This window comes from Convolutriloba macropyga, chromosome 15, assembly GCF_964194025.1.
Source record: "Convolutriloba macropyga chromosome 15, txConMacr16.3, whole genome shotgun sequence".
Taxonomy (NCBI): domain Eukaryota; kingdom Metazoa; phylum Xenacoelomorpha; order Acoela; family Convolutidae; genus Convolutriloba; species Convolutriloba macropyga.
This window is the reverse complement of record NC_134482.1, coordinates 25,880,245-25,892,856: the sequence shown is the minus strand read 5'-3', so window position 1 is coordinate 25,892,856 and position 12,612 is coordinate 25,880,245. Positions and strand designations below refer to the sequence as shown.

The window sequence follows — 12,612 nt, the reverse complement described above, 5'->3', positions numbered from 1 at the left end:
AGTGCTCTTAGAGCCTTTCAGCTCTGTTTCAGCTCAAACCGTTTTGGAGACTTATACTTATGGTGTGAAGGGCGGTTCTTAGAGGTTGAAGGCACCCCCACTAATGCCCCCACCGTGCTATTTTTCCCACCCCATTTTTGCCCCCCCCCCCTCCCCATCGGCCCCTGGTGCACCCATATTGATGTTTGCATAAAATATTAGTGAACATATGATATTCGCCCCTTTTTAGAGTGTTTGTTGTCTTATCAATTATTTTTATTAATTATACCTCTCTTTGGTTGCTAATGTGACATAAATGAGACGAGTTAATGGTTTGAGTTCGTGACTAGTGGTTTTCATGATTTTGAACTTCGACCTTAATTGTTTTCAAAATTTTTAAATGATTTTTTGAGGTTTGCGAGTAGTTGTACTTGTTTCCTTGCCATTTAGTTGCTTTAGTGACTGGTCTCATAGGTTGCTAATAGGAATCATTTCAGGCGATAAAATTGTTTAACACTAATGACACTAACTTTTGACACTAATTTAAAAAAAAATTGGCATTCATGATTTTTATTATTCACTATCTTATATCTTAAGTTAATTATTGACTGGTCTCATCTGTTGCCAAAGATGCTTTAATTAACCGAGGTAATCAGTGCAATTTATGGATTTAGCTTTCTATGACTTATACGCTCTACGTTTTTAATCAAAATCGGTAAATTTTTCAGTTATTCCCTATTTTGTTGTCTTCAATCTCAGTCTCAATAATGACAAGATTCATTAGTTGCTAATGAGAAATCGATGTTTATTGTCTTTTAAAGTCGTCTGCTTTTTTGTGTCTGTCATTGGTTTCTTCAAGGTTGTTGTACTGTTTAATCATTTTAAGGATGGTAGAGTCAGTACTTTATTAGCGTTTTGTTATTTTCAGTTATTCCTAAAACACTAAGTCCTTTACAAAGAACTGCTCTAATTGGTTTTAGATTTGGTTAATTTTAGCTCAACTAGGGTCATGGACTTTCTTGACTGTCTTAATTTGATGTTGATTCGAAAATATTTATTATCAGGTCACTAAATAGCTCATTTTTTTGGATTAATTCAAGACCTGTCCTGCTATGTTTTTTTCGCCAAGATTTTTGTTGCGACCAAATGACGTCACAGTCCGCTTTTTGTTCCTTGGTTCATACGATTTCAAATGAACTTCGTATGCGACGTCATTTTTCTCTCTGAGTGGAGCTAGTTTTTTGGCCATTCGCGTTATCAAGTTTTGTCATACATGACTTGCTTCACTCTCAAAAATGACCTCCTCACTCTGAAATTGACTTTTTTTACTTTATTTAAAAGAGATAAGGTCAAGTGAGTGTATATCACGCTAATTTAAGGTTATTTAAGAGCAGTCAATAAAAGTCGCACTACTTTATTCAGATTTTTTATCAAAATATAACATCTCACCCCTTAATGAAAAGAATTTTTTTTTTCGGTCCGCCTTTTTAATGTCTATTTAAAACTGCAGATCTACGAAACCATAGCGGCTATTTTCTGGTAACCTACCATCTATGTGTTCACTTGAGATACAATTAAACTGGGCAATAAAATCTTGCTTCAAAAGAAATTGTGACAAATTTCATGTTCTATAATTAGAGCGTGAAATACTTCCATTGGAATACCTTTTGAGGATCAAAGGAGCCACGTACTTGCGCAGTTTTATCGAATAGAGCTCAGGTTTCTTAAAAATGAGTGGTTCCTGCACTGCAGTACCATAAAAACAAGAGAAATTGCCACCATTTCGACGTCAAATACAGCTAGCATTACTTTTTGGTAGAGCTATAGAATCCTGGAATGAATTCATCATATCTAATGCGATTAGTAATAATCTTAAATTTCAAACTGTGAAACGGCCAACTTCCGTAGCAAATTTCAAACTTCTGCTAAGCTATATAATGGAAGCCTATCTTGGAGAGACTTCAAATTCAGTTAATAATGATGATTGATACATTTGCCTCCGCAACTAAACGATCATTAAATTGAACTTTTACCCTACACTCCCATTGTCATGGTAACTACATCTGTCTTTTGATTTCCAGTGTTTTTTTTCTATGAATTGGTTTCTGTTTTTGAATTTTGCTGTGGTTATTTAAAACTGCTTTTAAATCCATATACATGGTTTCAGACGTTTTGTGTTGCTGAAAATGGTGTATGCTACATAGTTTTTCGTACTTTCAAAAATTTAGGCTGAAAATTGGTGTCCATATGTTAATTATGTTATTTCCTTGGTAGCACAAAATGCTCTGGTTTTTCGGTGGCATCTGAAACACCCTGCAATCTCGAATTTTTGATTGTGCAGGATAAAAATAACTAGAATATAATTCATCAGCTAAGCATTATACAGCTAACAAATACTTGCTATCATTTTTTCTATAGCTGCAAAACTGTAAGCTGAGCAGAACTATATTGCGGTTCTCTTGGTTTTTTGTTTCATCGTCTGACGCTCTTTCTCGTTTTGCTTTTTGTTCTAGAACATTTTCTCGCTTCACGTTTTCAGTCTTTTTCACGCTTGATTTCTTGCTTTTCGCGTGACCTAAATTGTTCGCATTCAGAATTTTTCTGTTGCGAAAACAGTTGTTTATAATATAAGGGACGTGTATCACGAGGGACGTGTAGCCTAGTGGCTAATGCAGCCGGTTCTTACACCGGGGGTAGGGGGTTCGAATCTTGGGCGCGTCAAACTTTTATGCACCCAAAATTATTCTCTATTGTACACCACCCGCTTTGAATAAACGTTGGCCGCGATAACCTTTTTTCCAAATGTTTAACTGTATTTTACGGCCCCCAAGTCTATTCTTTCGCAGCTATTCCGGCAATCTGCCGGCTATGTTGTGAAATTAGATTCTTTAAAGAATCGTTTTGGGTGATTCCAGTGGTTATATTGCTCCCCAGCAATTGTTTTTATGGCTGCAAAGCTGTAAGTTGAGAGTAGCTGTATTGCGCTACTCTTGGTTTTTACTACTCAAGGAGGAGTATTGATGATGTATTTTGTTAATTGCTCTCGAAAGAAGTTTCAATCAGTGATTGTACACCAGTGAGAATTAATTTTATTTTGGTCAATTTCAAGCGAATTTGAAGTCAATTCAATTTAAGCTATTCAAATTAGTTGTTTGTTAATAGCCGCGTCCTCAATTCTAGGCGGCTATTATAGCGCTCCTAATTTTTTACAATTCAAAGAATTTGAATTGTATTGGGGCGCTGTCTTTTTTTTCAAGATCTGTTCACACATTGTCATGATTTTTGAAGTCAAATTGGAGTAGTGATTTTGGTCACGCCGAAACAGGAAGTGGAGCGAAAAAGCGAGTGGTTTTGCGGCATAAATTTTTTTTCACTCTAATTTTAAACTTGAGTGAGGCAACGGTTTTTGAACAAAAACTCGATTTCTCGCTAGTGGTTTCTTTGTTTACATGTGCCAATTATTTGACTTTTTTCTGTTTCCATATTTTTATCGGATTTTTCTTTCTAACTGGATTTTAAAAGCCATTTCTAAGTCTAGTTTTTTTTGTTTAGTCAAAGAAAATTCTTTGAGTTGTAGGTCAGTACTAGTCCTGCTATATCTTGGGTTACGTTGGGCTTTCTCCTTATAGAGCTTATGTGTCTCATAAAAATGACAGTCCGAAGCTAACCCAAAAAGTCTAGTGGTCTATTAAAGAACTGGTGGTCGATCTGTCTATTTTATTTCTATAGTTGTTTCAATTCATATAACGCCACAAGCGTCTATCGCGGCTATTTTCCGGCAATCTGGCGACTATGTTTTTGAAAGATTTTGTTGGGTGATATAATGTGGTTGCTGCAGGCGAAGAAGGTTTCTTCTTGGCGGTGGAAGTGGAAAAAGTAGCTGACACGAGAGGCGAAGGATTTGAACAAAATTACAAATTGAAGAGATGATTTATGACCAATGAGAACCCAGGAAGCAGAGATGCTTACAAACTGTCTTGCAGTTGGACGTTTTGCGGTCAAGCTCTCATTTTGCTCTCTTCAACTTGGAATAGCCGTCCTATTGCTATTTAGTTTTCTAACATTTCTTCTTTCCATGATATCATTTTGGTGCTAATATAAATAAATTACTTGATATGTTATCGAGATATCTTTCTAGTTACCAACTCAATTTAACGCAACTCGAAGTCGAGATAATTCCATGTCAAAACTTACCATTGATGTTTTCAGTGCCGATATTGCGGCTATTACCAAATACCCGCAGAAAGTTTTGATTCCGAATGTCTGTAGTGATTGATAATTGATTAATTCATAATTAAATGACTAAATAATTAATTAATAATAAGCACAGAGCACTTCATTAACCGTCGTTTGTTTTGGTGAAATTTTTATTCTTCGAACGATAATTAACTCCTCATTTTCTACAATATGTGGCTATATTCTTTTCACTTATCCGCCCGATTCATGTGCATAGCAACCGCTGCTCTTTCTGTTATTATCAGTCGTTTCCATTTCACAATTAGAAGAGCTTAATTAAATATTTCTGTTTCGTTTTCTCTTTAGCGGGTAGGTAGATTTATTTGATATAAATATCATCTTTTAGCATTATTGATTGTCGATCTCGAATTATGGTTATTAATTAATATGCTGTAACTAGTGATGACCAACGTTATAAGCGTAAATTCATTTCAAGGTGTGGGACCATAAATGATCTAATTTTATAAAGCCATTAGGAATAGATTGAACTCAACTGATAGTCTCACGATTGTAAGCTGACTGTTTCTATTTCAGTGAGCAAACTTTGTTCCTATAAGGCACAATATTTTTATTGCCTTTATGGCTCCATCTATTGAGCAGGCAATCAGTTAAGTTACTATTTAATGTTTTGAAACATCTTATTAAACGTCCGCTTTTCTCAAACTTTTGGTCCTTCACTTTGAGTACTAACGGGTGCAACATGATAAAAAAAATCGGGATCTTTCCTCCCCTACATCAAGTTGAAACAACTAATTGCTTTGTAGAAGCTATATTGGCAAAATATAGAATACATTTTTGAACTGACTATGGTTTGTAGTCATTAGTAGACTCGTGTGTTGTCTTTCTGGTTAGTTCATATACCCCGTCCCTATTTCAATGCCCCTGGAACCTAAAGGGCCCTTAATTACCGTAAATTTTTCCATTATGGTGTGGGGGGGTCACGAATCTCATGGGGTTTTTACAATGGATGAGAACAGACATTCCAGTTGTTGTAAACAGTTATTGGGTGGGTTATTATAGAAGGACATGCTCTTACCGAGATCGAGGGGGATGGGGGTTAGATTTAGATCCCATAAGTCAACCCTGTTGCTGTAATCGTTCAATTTCATGATTGGGGAGATTCCCATATCTGAAAGATTGCGTGTCTTAACAATGTATCATATGTATGCACCTTGCTATTACCTCAAATGTTTTGGCGTGTCTACGAAGAAAAAATTTTCAGCAGTTCCTATGCAACACCTGCTTTATCTCGCCTCAACGTAAAAAAAGCGATATGGGCTGTATGCTCTTTATCTGTATATAGTGGAGCCTAATCTTACTTGTTAATGTATTCAATGGCGCTAACATTTGTATCGTTCTCTAATGGTGGATGGTTGATCAAAATTATGTTTAAAGGCAAAGCATCTCAGAAAAAATAGCTAATTTGGTCAATAGTTGGACTATTTAGATTTATATCCGCGCCCCCAACCCCCACCCGCTTAATGGATAGCAGCACATGTAATAGTAACGTGCGATGTGTACATAGATTGTAACGCGGTGACAAACGGCACCGGGGGGGGGGGGGGGGTTGACAAAATATAATATTCGAGGTTTTGCTTTGGGAAACTTAGCCCTTTGCCTCTCTGCCAGTTACTGAATATCCCTCAAATGCTCTGTGACGTACTAGCAAATAATTGGATCTTTTCCTTTAATACCCCAGATTTTGATTGGTGGGTGTATATTGCCCATGACCCGTGCCAACTTGCGCCGATGTCTTAGGCTATATAAAAGATGCTACAGGGAGTCGCGTAACGTGCCATGTGGGCGGGGGGGGAGTAACGAAATTGAACCAATTAAAGTAAATGATAACTCGTAAATTATCATCTTTCTTCTTTTCTTGTTCTACTTTCCTTTCTTGCAACCTTGTACATTGTAACTGTTATTGAATGCGTTTAATCTGATGATGTTAAGGTATGACGTCAATCGAAACCTGACTTGATTTAGTTTGATGATAACTTTCAGTTGACGTCGTGGCCTTGATCACTTAAACTTTTTCTTAAGATACGCACGTGCAAGTAGTTTTGAGTCTTCGTTTTAGACCCCACTTTTGCTATTTTTTGGTAATGGGTGGGGGGGGGGGGGGGTGTATACAATCTAGCACTCTATATGCAATCTAAGGGGTACTACTTAGCGGGAACCATAAATTTTTTGCATGGACCCAGTTTTTGATCAGGTGATTTGGACGTACATAACCATGAATCTCGGGTTATAATTTTCAGTTCATAAATTATCAAGTTTAGCTATTGGAAGTTGCGCGTGCTGCTGTTTAAGTGATGACTTCTGTCGAAATATGCCTCCCAATAACAATGAGTGGCTCCTCCACTCAATGATTTTCGCAACAGAATACAATAGATAGAATGTAGTTAATGTTATTGTTGAAATGTCATACCAAATAAGCAATTGCGATTTGAGCTTGCAATTTAAAATTTTGAGAAACTTATACAAAATTTACTTTATCATCTTTTGCACATTTCTTTTCACTTCAATTGAGACAGGGTTCATCTGATAGCTAGAAAGAAACCAAATGGTTATTGGCAAGCAACGTTCGAAAACGGCACGGCAGAAAGATTCCAGTACTGATTGATTGCTATTTAAAACAGTTAAATCAGATCACCGACGCGAAATTCTGACTTTTTAAACTGCTGGGAAATTTGAGTTTACATAGTTCAAGAATTTCTAATTAATCCAATATTTCAGTAATGCAGAATTCAAAGAAATCGAATTTGACTTTGGAGTGGCTATCAAAAATTAGTGTTATGAGCAAATAGTCAAGACATGGCAGGCGGTTGTTATATCGTCGGAGAGTATGACAATCAATTGACAATGTAAGCAAAGGCTAGATGAGAGTGAAAGTTACAGTTTTTGTTTTGGTAAAAGGTAATAATGCTACTGGTGTGTGTGTGTGTGTGTGTGTGTGTGTGTGTGTGTGTGTGTGTGTGTGTGAGAGAGAGAGCAACACTTATTGTGTACGGATAGACGACGCTAAGTGGAAAAATTGTAACTGATTTTGGCGAGCACTTTTAATTTAATTTTACAATTTAATCGGGCTCCGGTTATTTGAAGCGTAAACCGGCTGGTTGAATAGAAACTGTAATAGAATCAAATTTAACCGGCTTTGATTTTTTTCAACCGACTTTGATTTGATACCTGCAAACTCACCGGTACAATGGAAGTGAGTTCTGAGGAATCATTTTTAAATATAGATTTAGATGATGGAACAGGTTGATTGTTCCTTGCAATCTTTGGTTGAACTCATAAATTATCTTGTTTCAATGAGTTTGTTTGCGTGGATTGCATTCTTATCTTTAATAATTGAGAAGACTTAAAACGCATTTTAAAGCCCAAATCATATTTTCCTCGAGAAAATGATTATAAAACCTAATTGAAAAAACCAGAGTTCACCGTACTGCAAGTGACTACGCCGAAGCCCATTGAAAAGCATGAGTAATGCTCTGATGGGAAATCTATGCTATACAGTCTCAAGCGTTTCAATTACAACAGTAATGTTCACTACTTTTTCACTTGTGCTTGAAAACAGATGCTTGTCTATAGTCACAAGTTAATACCTGCACTGACTCGAGTGCACTAAAGTCGCACCCCACAGTTACAGTTTCGTCCCTAAGAATAACAAGGAGACTCGGTAATGTGCGTTCGCACATGATGTTTCGACTCGCGCTCATCTACATTTTTGACATACTGTCAACCAAATGAAGAAATAATCAAAAATAGCCCTTATAGTTAAAAAAAATAGTTACACAAACTACTAAATGAATTAAATAATGCCATGACTCATTACAGCCCTCGCAAGATCTCCCACCTTTTATAAGACTACGGGCGAAAAAAAATAAACAAAATAAGCAAAAAGAAAAAAAAACTTTTTTTACGGCAAAACTTCAACATCTAAACGTAAAAGCACCTAGTAACAATGTCGAAATACAATCAGAAAAAATCTTAACTACACAAAGATACTTTTTGTGGCTAAAAATTATATGGGACTTTATATTAATGAGACTAGGCAACAAGTCGACAAAAAGAAGGAATAATGAGGCTGAATTCAAAAATCAATCCACATTTTTTAAATAAAAAAATTCTCATAATTCTTAAAAATCATTAGCTTAGAAATAATTTTTGATAAATTTACTAAAAAGTCATTACAAAAACAATAAGAACTATGTTTGGCTAGACCAAGGAAAGAAACGGATTAGAGATGCAGAAAACAACAAAAAATACAAACGATTTGGGAAAACACAAATTATTGAAGCCATTAAAATCATTCGCTATTATCTGAATGTAATGTTTTCTTAGTTCAATTTTTGTTTATCTAGTCAGCCAAAACTATACTGAAAAAATTAAATAAGTTCACTTGAACTACATTTGAAAAATCTATGTGCTAAACGAAGAAAGTATCAAATATTGACCACTCACAAGGATTTTATGAAAACGCATATTTTCCAACAAACAAAACATCAGTAACGATATAATATATATATATATATATATATATATATATATATATATATATATAGAAGCGATAGTGTTTGAAATACAAGGAGTTGGATGGGACCTCTCAATTTTGAGATTAAGCTTCAAGTTGAAGAAAAGAACAACAAAAACTGAAAAGTTTAAAATAATCTTTGAAAACAATTAATATCATAAACTTGCGGACTATTAGCTATAAACTGCCTGCATCGAGTAACATGATTCAGTCAATTCTCAATTAATGGCTTATAAGACGGGTCAGCATTTTAATAATTCTACATAAAGAATAATTAAAATGAGGCAAAGACAGAAAATTCAAAAAGTTGAGCGGAAAAACTGTCGAAGCCATTAGAAAGTGAAGTTTTCACTAAAAACTTTTCTATTGCAACCATAGTTTAACAGCAATGGTATACTTCTTCTTTAAAAAAATGTTTTCAAAAAATCAACAAATATGATTTAATATAAAAGTCACGAAGTTTTTGAGAAAAGCCCTATTATCAACGCCATTCAATTGAATAGCTTTCAACGGAAATTAATAAAAACGCAAAGTTGTGCCTCGATGGGAGGACAAGGATGCTTGTCATTAAAAGGTGATCAATAACACATCACAATATGTCCATTTAAACCATAAGATCTTTTCTGAGAACTTTATACATGATATATTGAAATTTCTCTCTAGGCCTTTTTGATTGATCCATATAAGTATAATGTGATAAGATTTCAGAAAGAAACCAAATACGAAAAAAATATTAAAAAATTTTTTAAAAAAAATTTAATAACCTGTGTCATCGAAGTGCTAAAAACATTAGTTAGAAGAAAAAAGCCCTTAACCAAATGAGTCTTGGTTGAAGTAGAAATGAACGGCTTCCTGTCATCTCTGAGAATTAATTAAAATTCACGAAAATAAGTTTAACATCGGTTAATATTCAAAAATGATTTGAGAAATTATTTTTATTTTCATCAAATTTATCAAATTCAAAAGCTCTCAACGGAAGTCAATAAATACGATGATTTATGCCTTGATGGGGAAACAAGTATGTTTGGCATTCATACGTTATCGTTAAGACATTACAATACATCTTTGGACTATGAAAGCAACAATAAATACAGGCAAATCCAAAATTTCAGTAGAAAAGAGAGAAGAAAAAGTCCAAACCCTTTAAACAAACGGTTTTCTCTGAAAACTTTATCGATGATCTATTGAAAGTTCTCTCTAGGCCAATGTCCATGATACCTATTAGTATAATGTAATAAGATTTCAAAAAGAACCAAAATTACGAAAAAAGACATCCAAAAATTAAAAAAAAAATTATCATAACTCCTGGCATCGAAGCCACTAGCTGGAAGATGAAACAATTAACCAGAAAAACTTTTTTTCCAGTAGAAAGGAATGAATACTGTCATTACCGAGACTAATTATCAGTTCTTGATAAATAAGTTTAGGATTGGTTCATGTTCGCAAAAATTGAAAATTTAGTTTGACAGAGGTTAAATTCAATAGCTTTCAACAGAAACCAATAAATACGCTAACTTATGCCTTGTTGGGAAGACAAGAATCTTATTCATTCATAAGTCATCAATAGGACAGCAAACAAGTCTTTTGAATATAAAAACAACAACAAGTACAGGCAAAAACCAGAAATTCAGTAGAAAAGTGCGAGAAGAAAGTGTCGAAGCCCTTAAAACCACAAGTATCGTGAAAACTTTATCTATGATCCATTGAACGTCTTCCCTAAGCCAATGGGAACGATGAAAATATGACTAATGTGATAAGATTTCAATGGGAACCAAAATTACGAAAGAAAGATATCCAAGAAAGTTTTTATCAAAAAAATATCCAAAAGATTATGAAAACTTGTGGCATCGAAGTCATAGAACCAATAATCAGCAGATAAAACTGATAACCAGATTTATTCTGGTTGCACTAGTATGGATGAGGTCCTGTATTTACTGTGTCTGACCTACAGTTCGCGAAAATAAGTTAAAGATCGGTTAATTTTTGAAAAACAATTCGAAAAGTGAGTTTTAAAGTCTTAACAGCCATTGGCTGTCCGCTCAAAGGGCTAGATAGGTTCACCTTATCCTCATTAAATTATCCATTGCTTTTTTAGTCAACGACTCTATGGCATTGGACTCCAAAATTATAGTAAAATCTCGGAATGAAGTTCAAAATTTTTACAAATTATAAAAACTCAGATTCGAAGCCAAACAAAAAAAAGAGGGCTTCCTTGAAAACAATTTTCTTGTTCATTGGGCATCATTTGACTGTGAATGAGTTTTGTAATTAACGGAATCTTGATTTAAAAGTGACTATTCTCACTTAAAACAATAAAACAAAGTAAAATATGAAAAGTTTTCTAAAAAGAAGCCCTCAAATTGAATTAGATTTTTTAAATAGTAAATGTACTCTATGTGTAGAGAACACGTTTCTAGTAATGTAAGTTCAGTAGGATAATGTTTAGTTCAGTCTCTTTTATCGGAGATTTACTGTTTTACACGTGTTATTTGGACGAAGTCAAGTTCCCCCTTTTTTGGCGGGAAGAGTTTCAAGTTTTGTAATATTGGCTTTGGCCTTCTTGAATTGATGCATCATCAACAGGCTCCGGGGAGAGGAAACCCATAAATTAAACCAAAGAAGGGGAGAATGACGTAACCAAGAGACCAGAGGGTAGCTCGCGTTGCCTAGATTTCCGTTCCGAGAAAAAAGTAAGAAAAAAAACGCCTAATCAGCCAAAAAACGTGCAAGACCGGCAACGGGGCGGACGTACGTACCGTAAGCCGTTTTTACCTTGACAATGCGTACAGATCCATCTTTTCCAGGCAAAGTTTCGACAATTCGTCCCAGAGGCCATAGCCCACGGGGAGTGAGGTCTTTGAGGATCCACACCAGGTCATTGACTTTCAACGAATCACCCTGTTGGGACCATTTGCTTCGCTTCGTTAAAGTGGGAAGGTACTCTTTAACTAGGCGTCTCCAGACGTGGTTCATAAGCTGCTGCACGTTCTTCCACGACTTGAAGGATGCTGGCATGGTTGACGAAAAGTCTCCTGGTGGCAGTGAATTGTAAGGTCTATGCACCAGAAAATGATTTGGGGTGATGGGTTCTTCATTGTCTGGTACGTGAGCCATATGTGTAAGTGGTCGAGAGTTCAGCATGCTTCCGGTCTCAACCATGATGGTGTGGAAGACATCTGATGTAAGCCTCTTGCTCCCTAGAATGATCAAAATGATCCGTTTACCATTTTGGATCAACCGTTCCCACGCACCACCAAAATGTGGTCCGTATGGTGGGTTAAATTTCCAAAATGTGTTCTTTATAAGAAGTTCAGAGGCAATGCGTTGATTGTCGAGACTACGGACGCATCGCTTCAACTCTTCGTCTGCCCCGACAAATGTTTTACCGTTCTCACTATGAATAAGTTTTGGTTGACATCTTCGTGATGCAAAACGTCGGAGGGCGTTGAGAAAAGTGTCCGTGTTTAAATCAGGGCATGACTCAAGATGTGCGGCACGTGTGACCATGCATGTGAAAATGAGGCCGTAGTACTTGGTGAGTTTGTCTTTGGTGTCTTCGATATAGAAAGGTCCGAAGAAATCAATTCCTGTATTAGCAAAAGGGAATTGCGAGAGAGTATCAGGAAACCTGCACACTGGTAGTGGCGCCATTAACGGCTGGATATTTTGGGCATCAAAACGGCGGCACAAAAAACATCGAAATAGGATGCTTAACAATGTTTTCCTGAGGCCGGTAACGACGTATCTCAGTTGAAAGAAAGCTTTGACGGCCTCGGTACCTTGGTGTATACAAATTCTATGCGCATGCTCAAGATACAGGCGTGTTATTGAGTGTTTGGCATGAAGAATTATTTGTAATTTAG

At 35.8% G+C, this 12,612-nt stretch overlaps 2 protein-coding genes across 2 annotated transcripts in view; one reads left to right on the top strand and one right to left on the bottom strand.

The window, feature by feature from the left end:
- Positions 1–4,657, top strand: part of LOC142354378 (uncharacterized) — a 63,774-nt gene extending 59,117 nt beyond the window's left edge. Inside the window, exon 13 of the mRNA XM_075406654.1 lies at positions 3,818–4,657. Within this exon, the coding sequence (XP_075262769.1) occupies positions 3,818–3,863 (46 nt within the window). The 3' untranslated portion in view covers positions 3,864–4,657. The remainder of the gene's footprint in view (positions 1–3,817) is intronic.
- A 505-nt stretch (positions 4,658–5,162) lies between these two features.
- On the bottom strand, positions 5,163–12,400 carry LOC142354128 (uncharacterized). The gene is made up of 2 exons (XM_075406396.1): positions 11,506–12,400; positions 5,163–5,344 (listed from the first exon to the last, which is right to left on the bottom strand). Exons 1-2 carry the CDS (start codon positions 12,398–12,400, stop codon positions 5,163–5,165), a joined length of 1,077 nt encoding a protein of 358 aa, XP_075262511.1.
- Between the last annotated feature and the right edge of the window lie 212 nt (positions 12,401–12,612).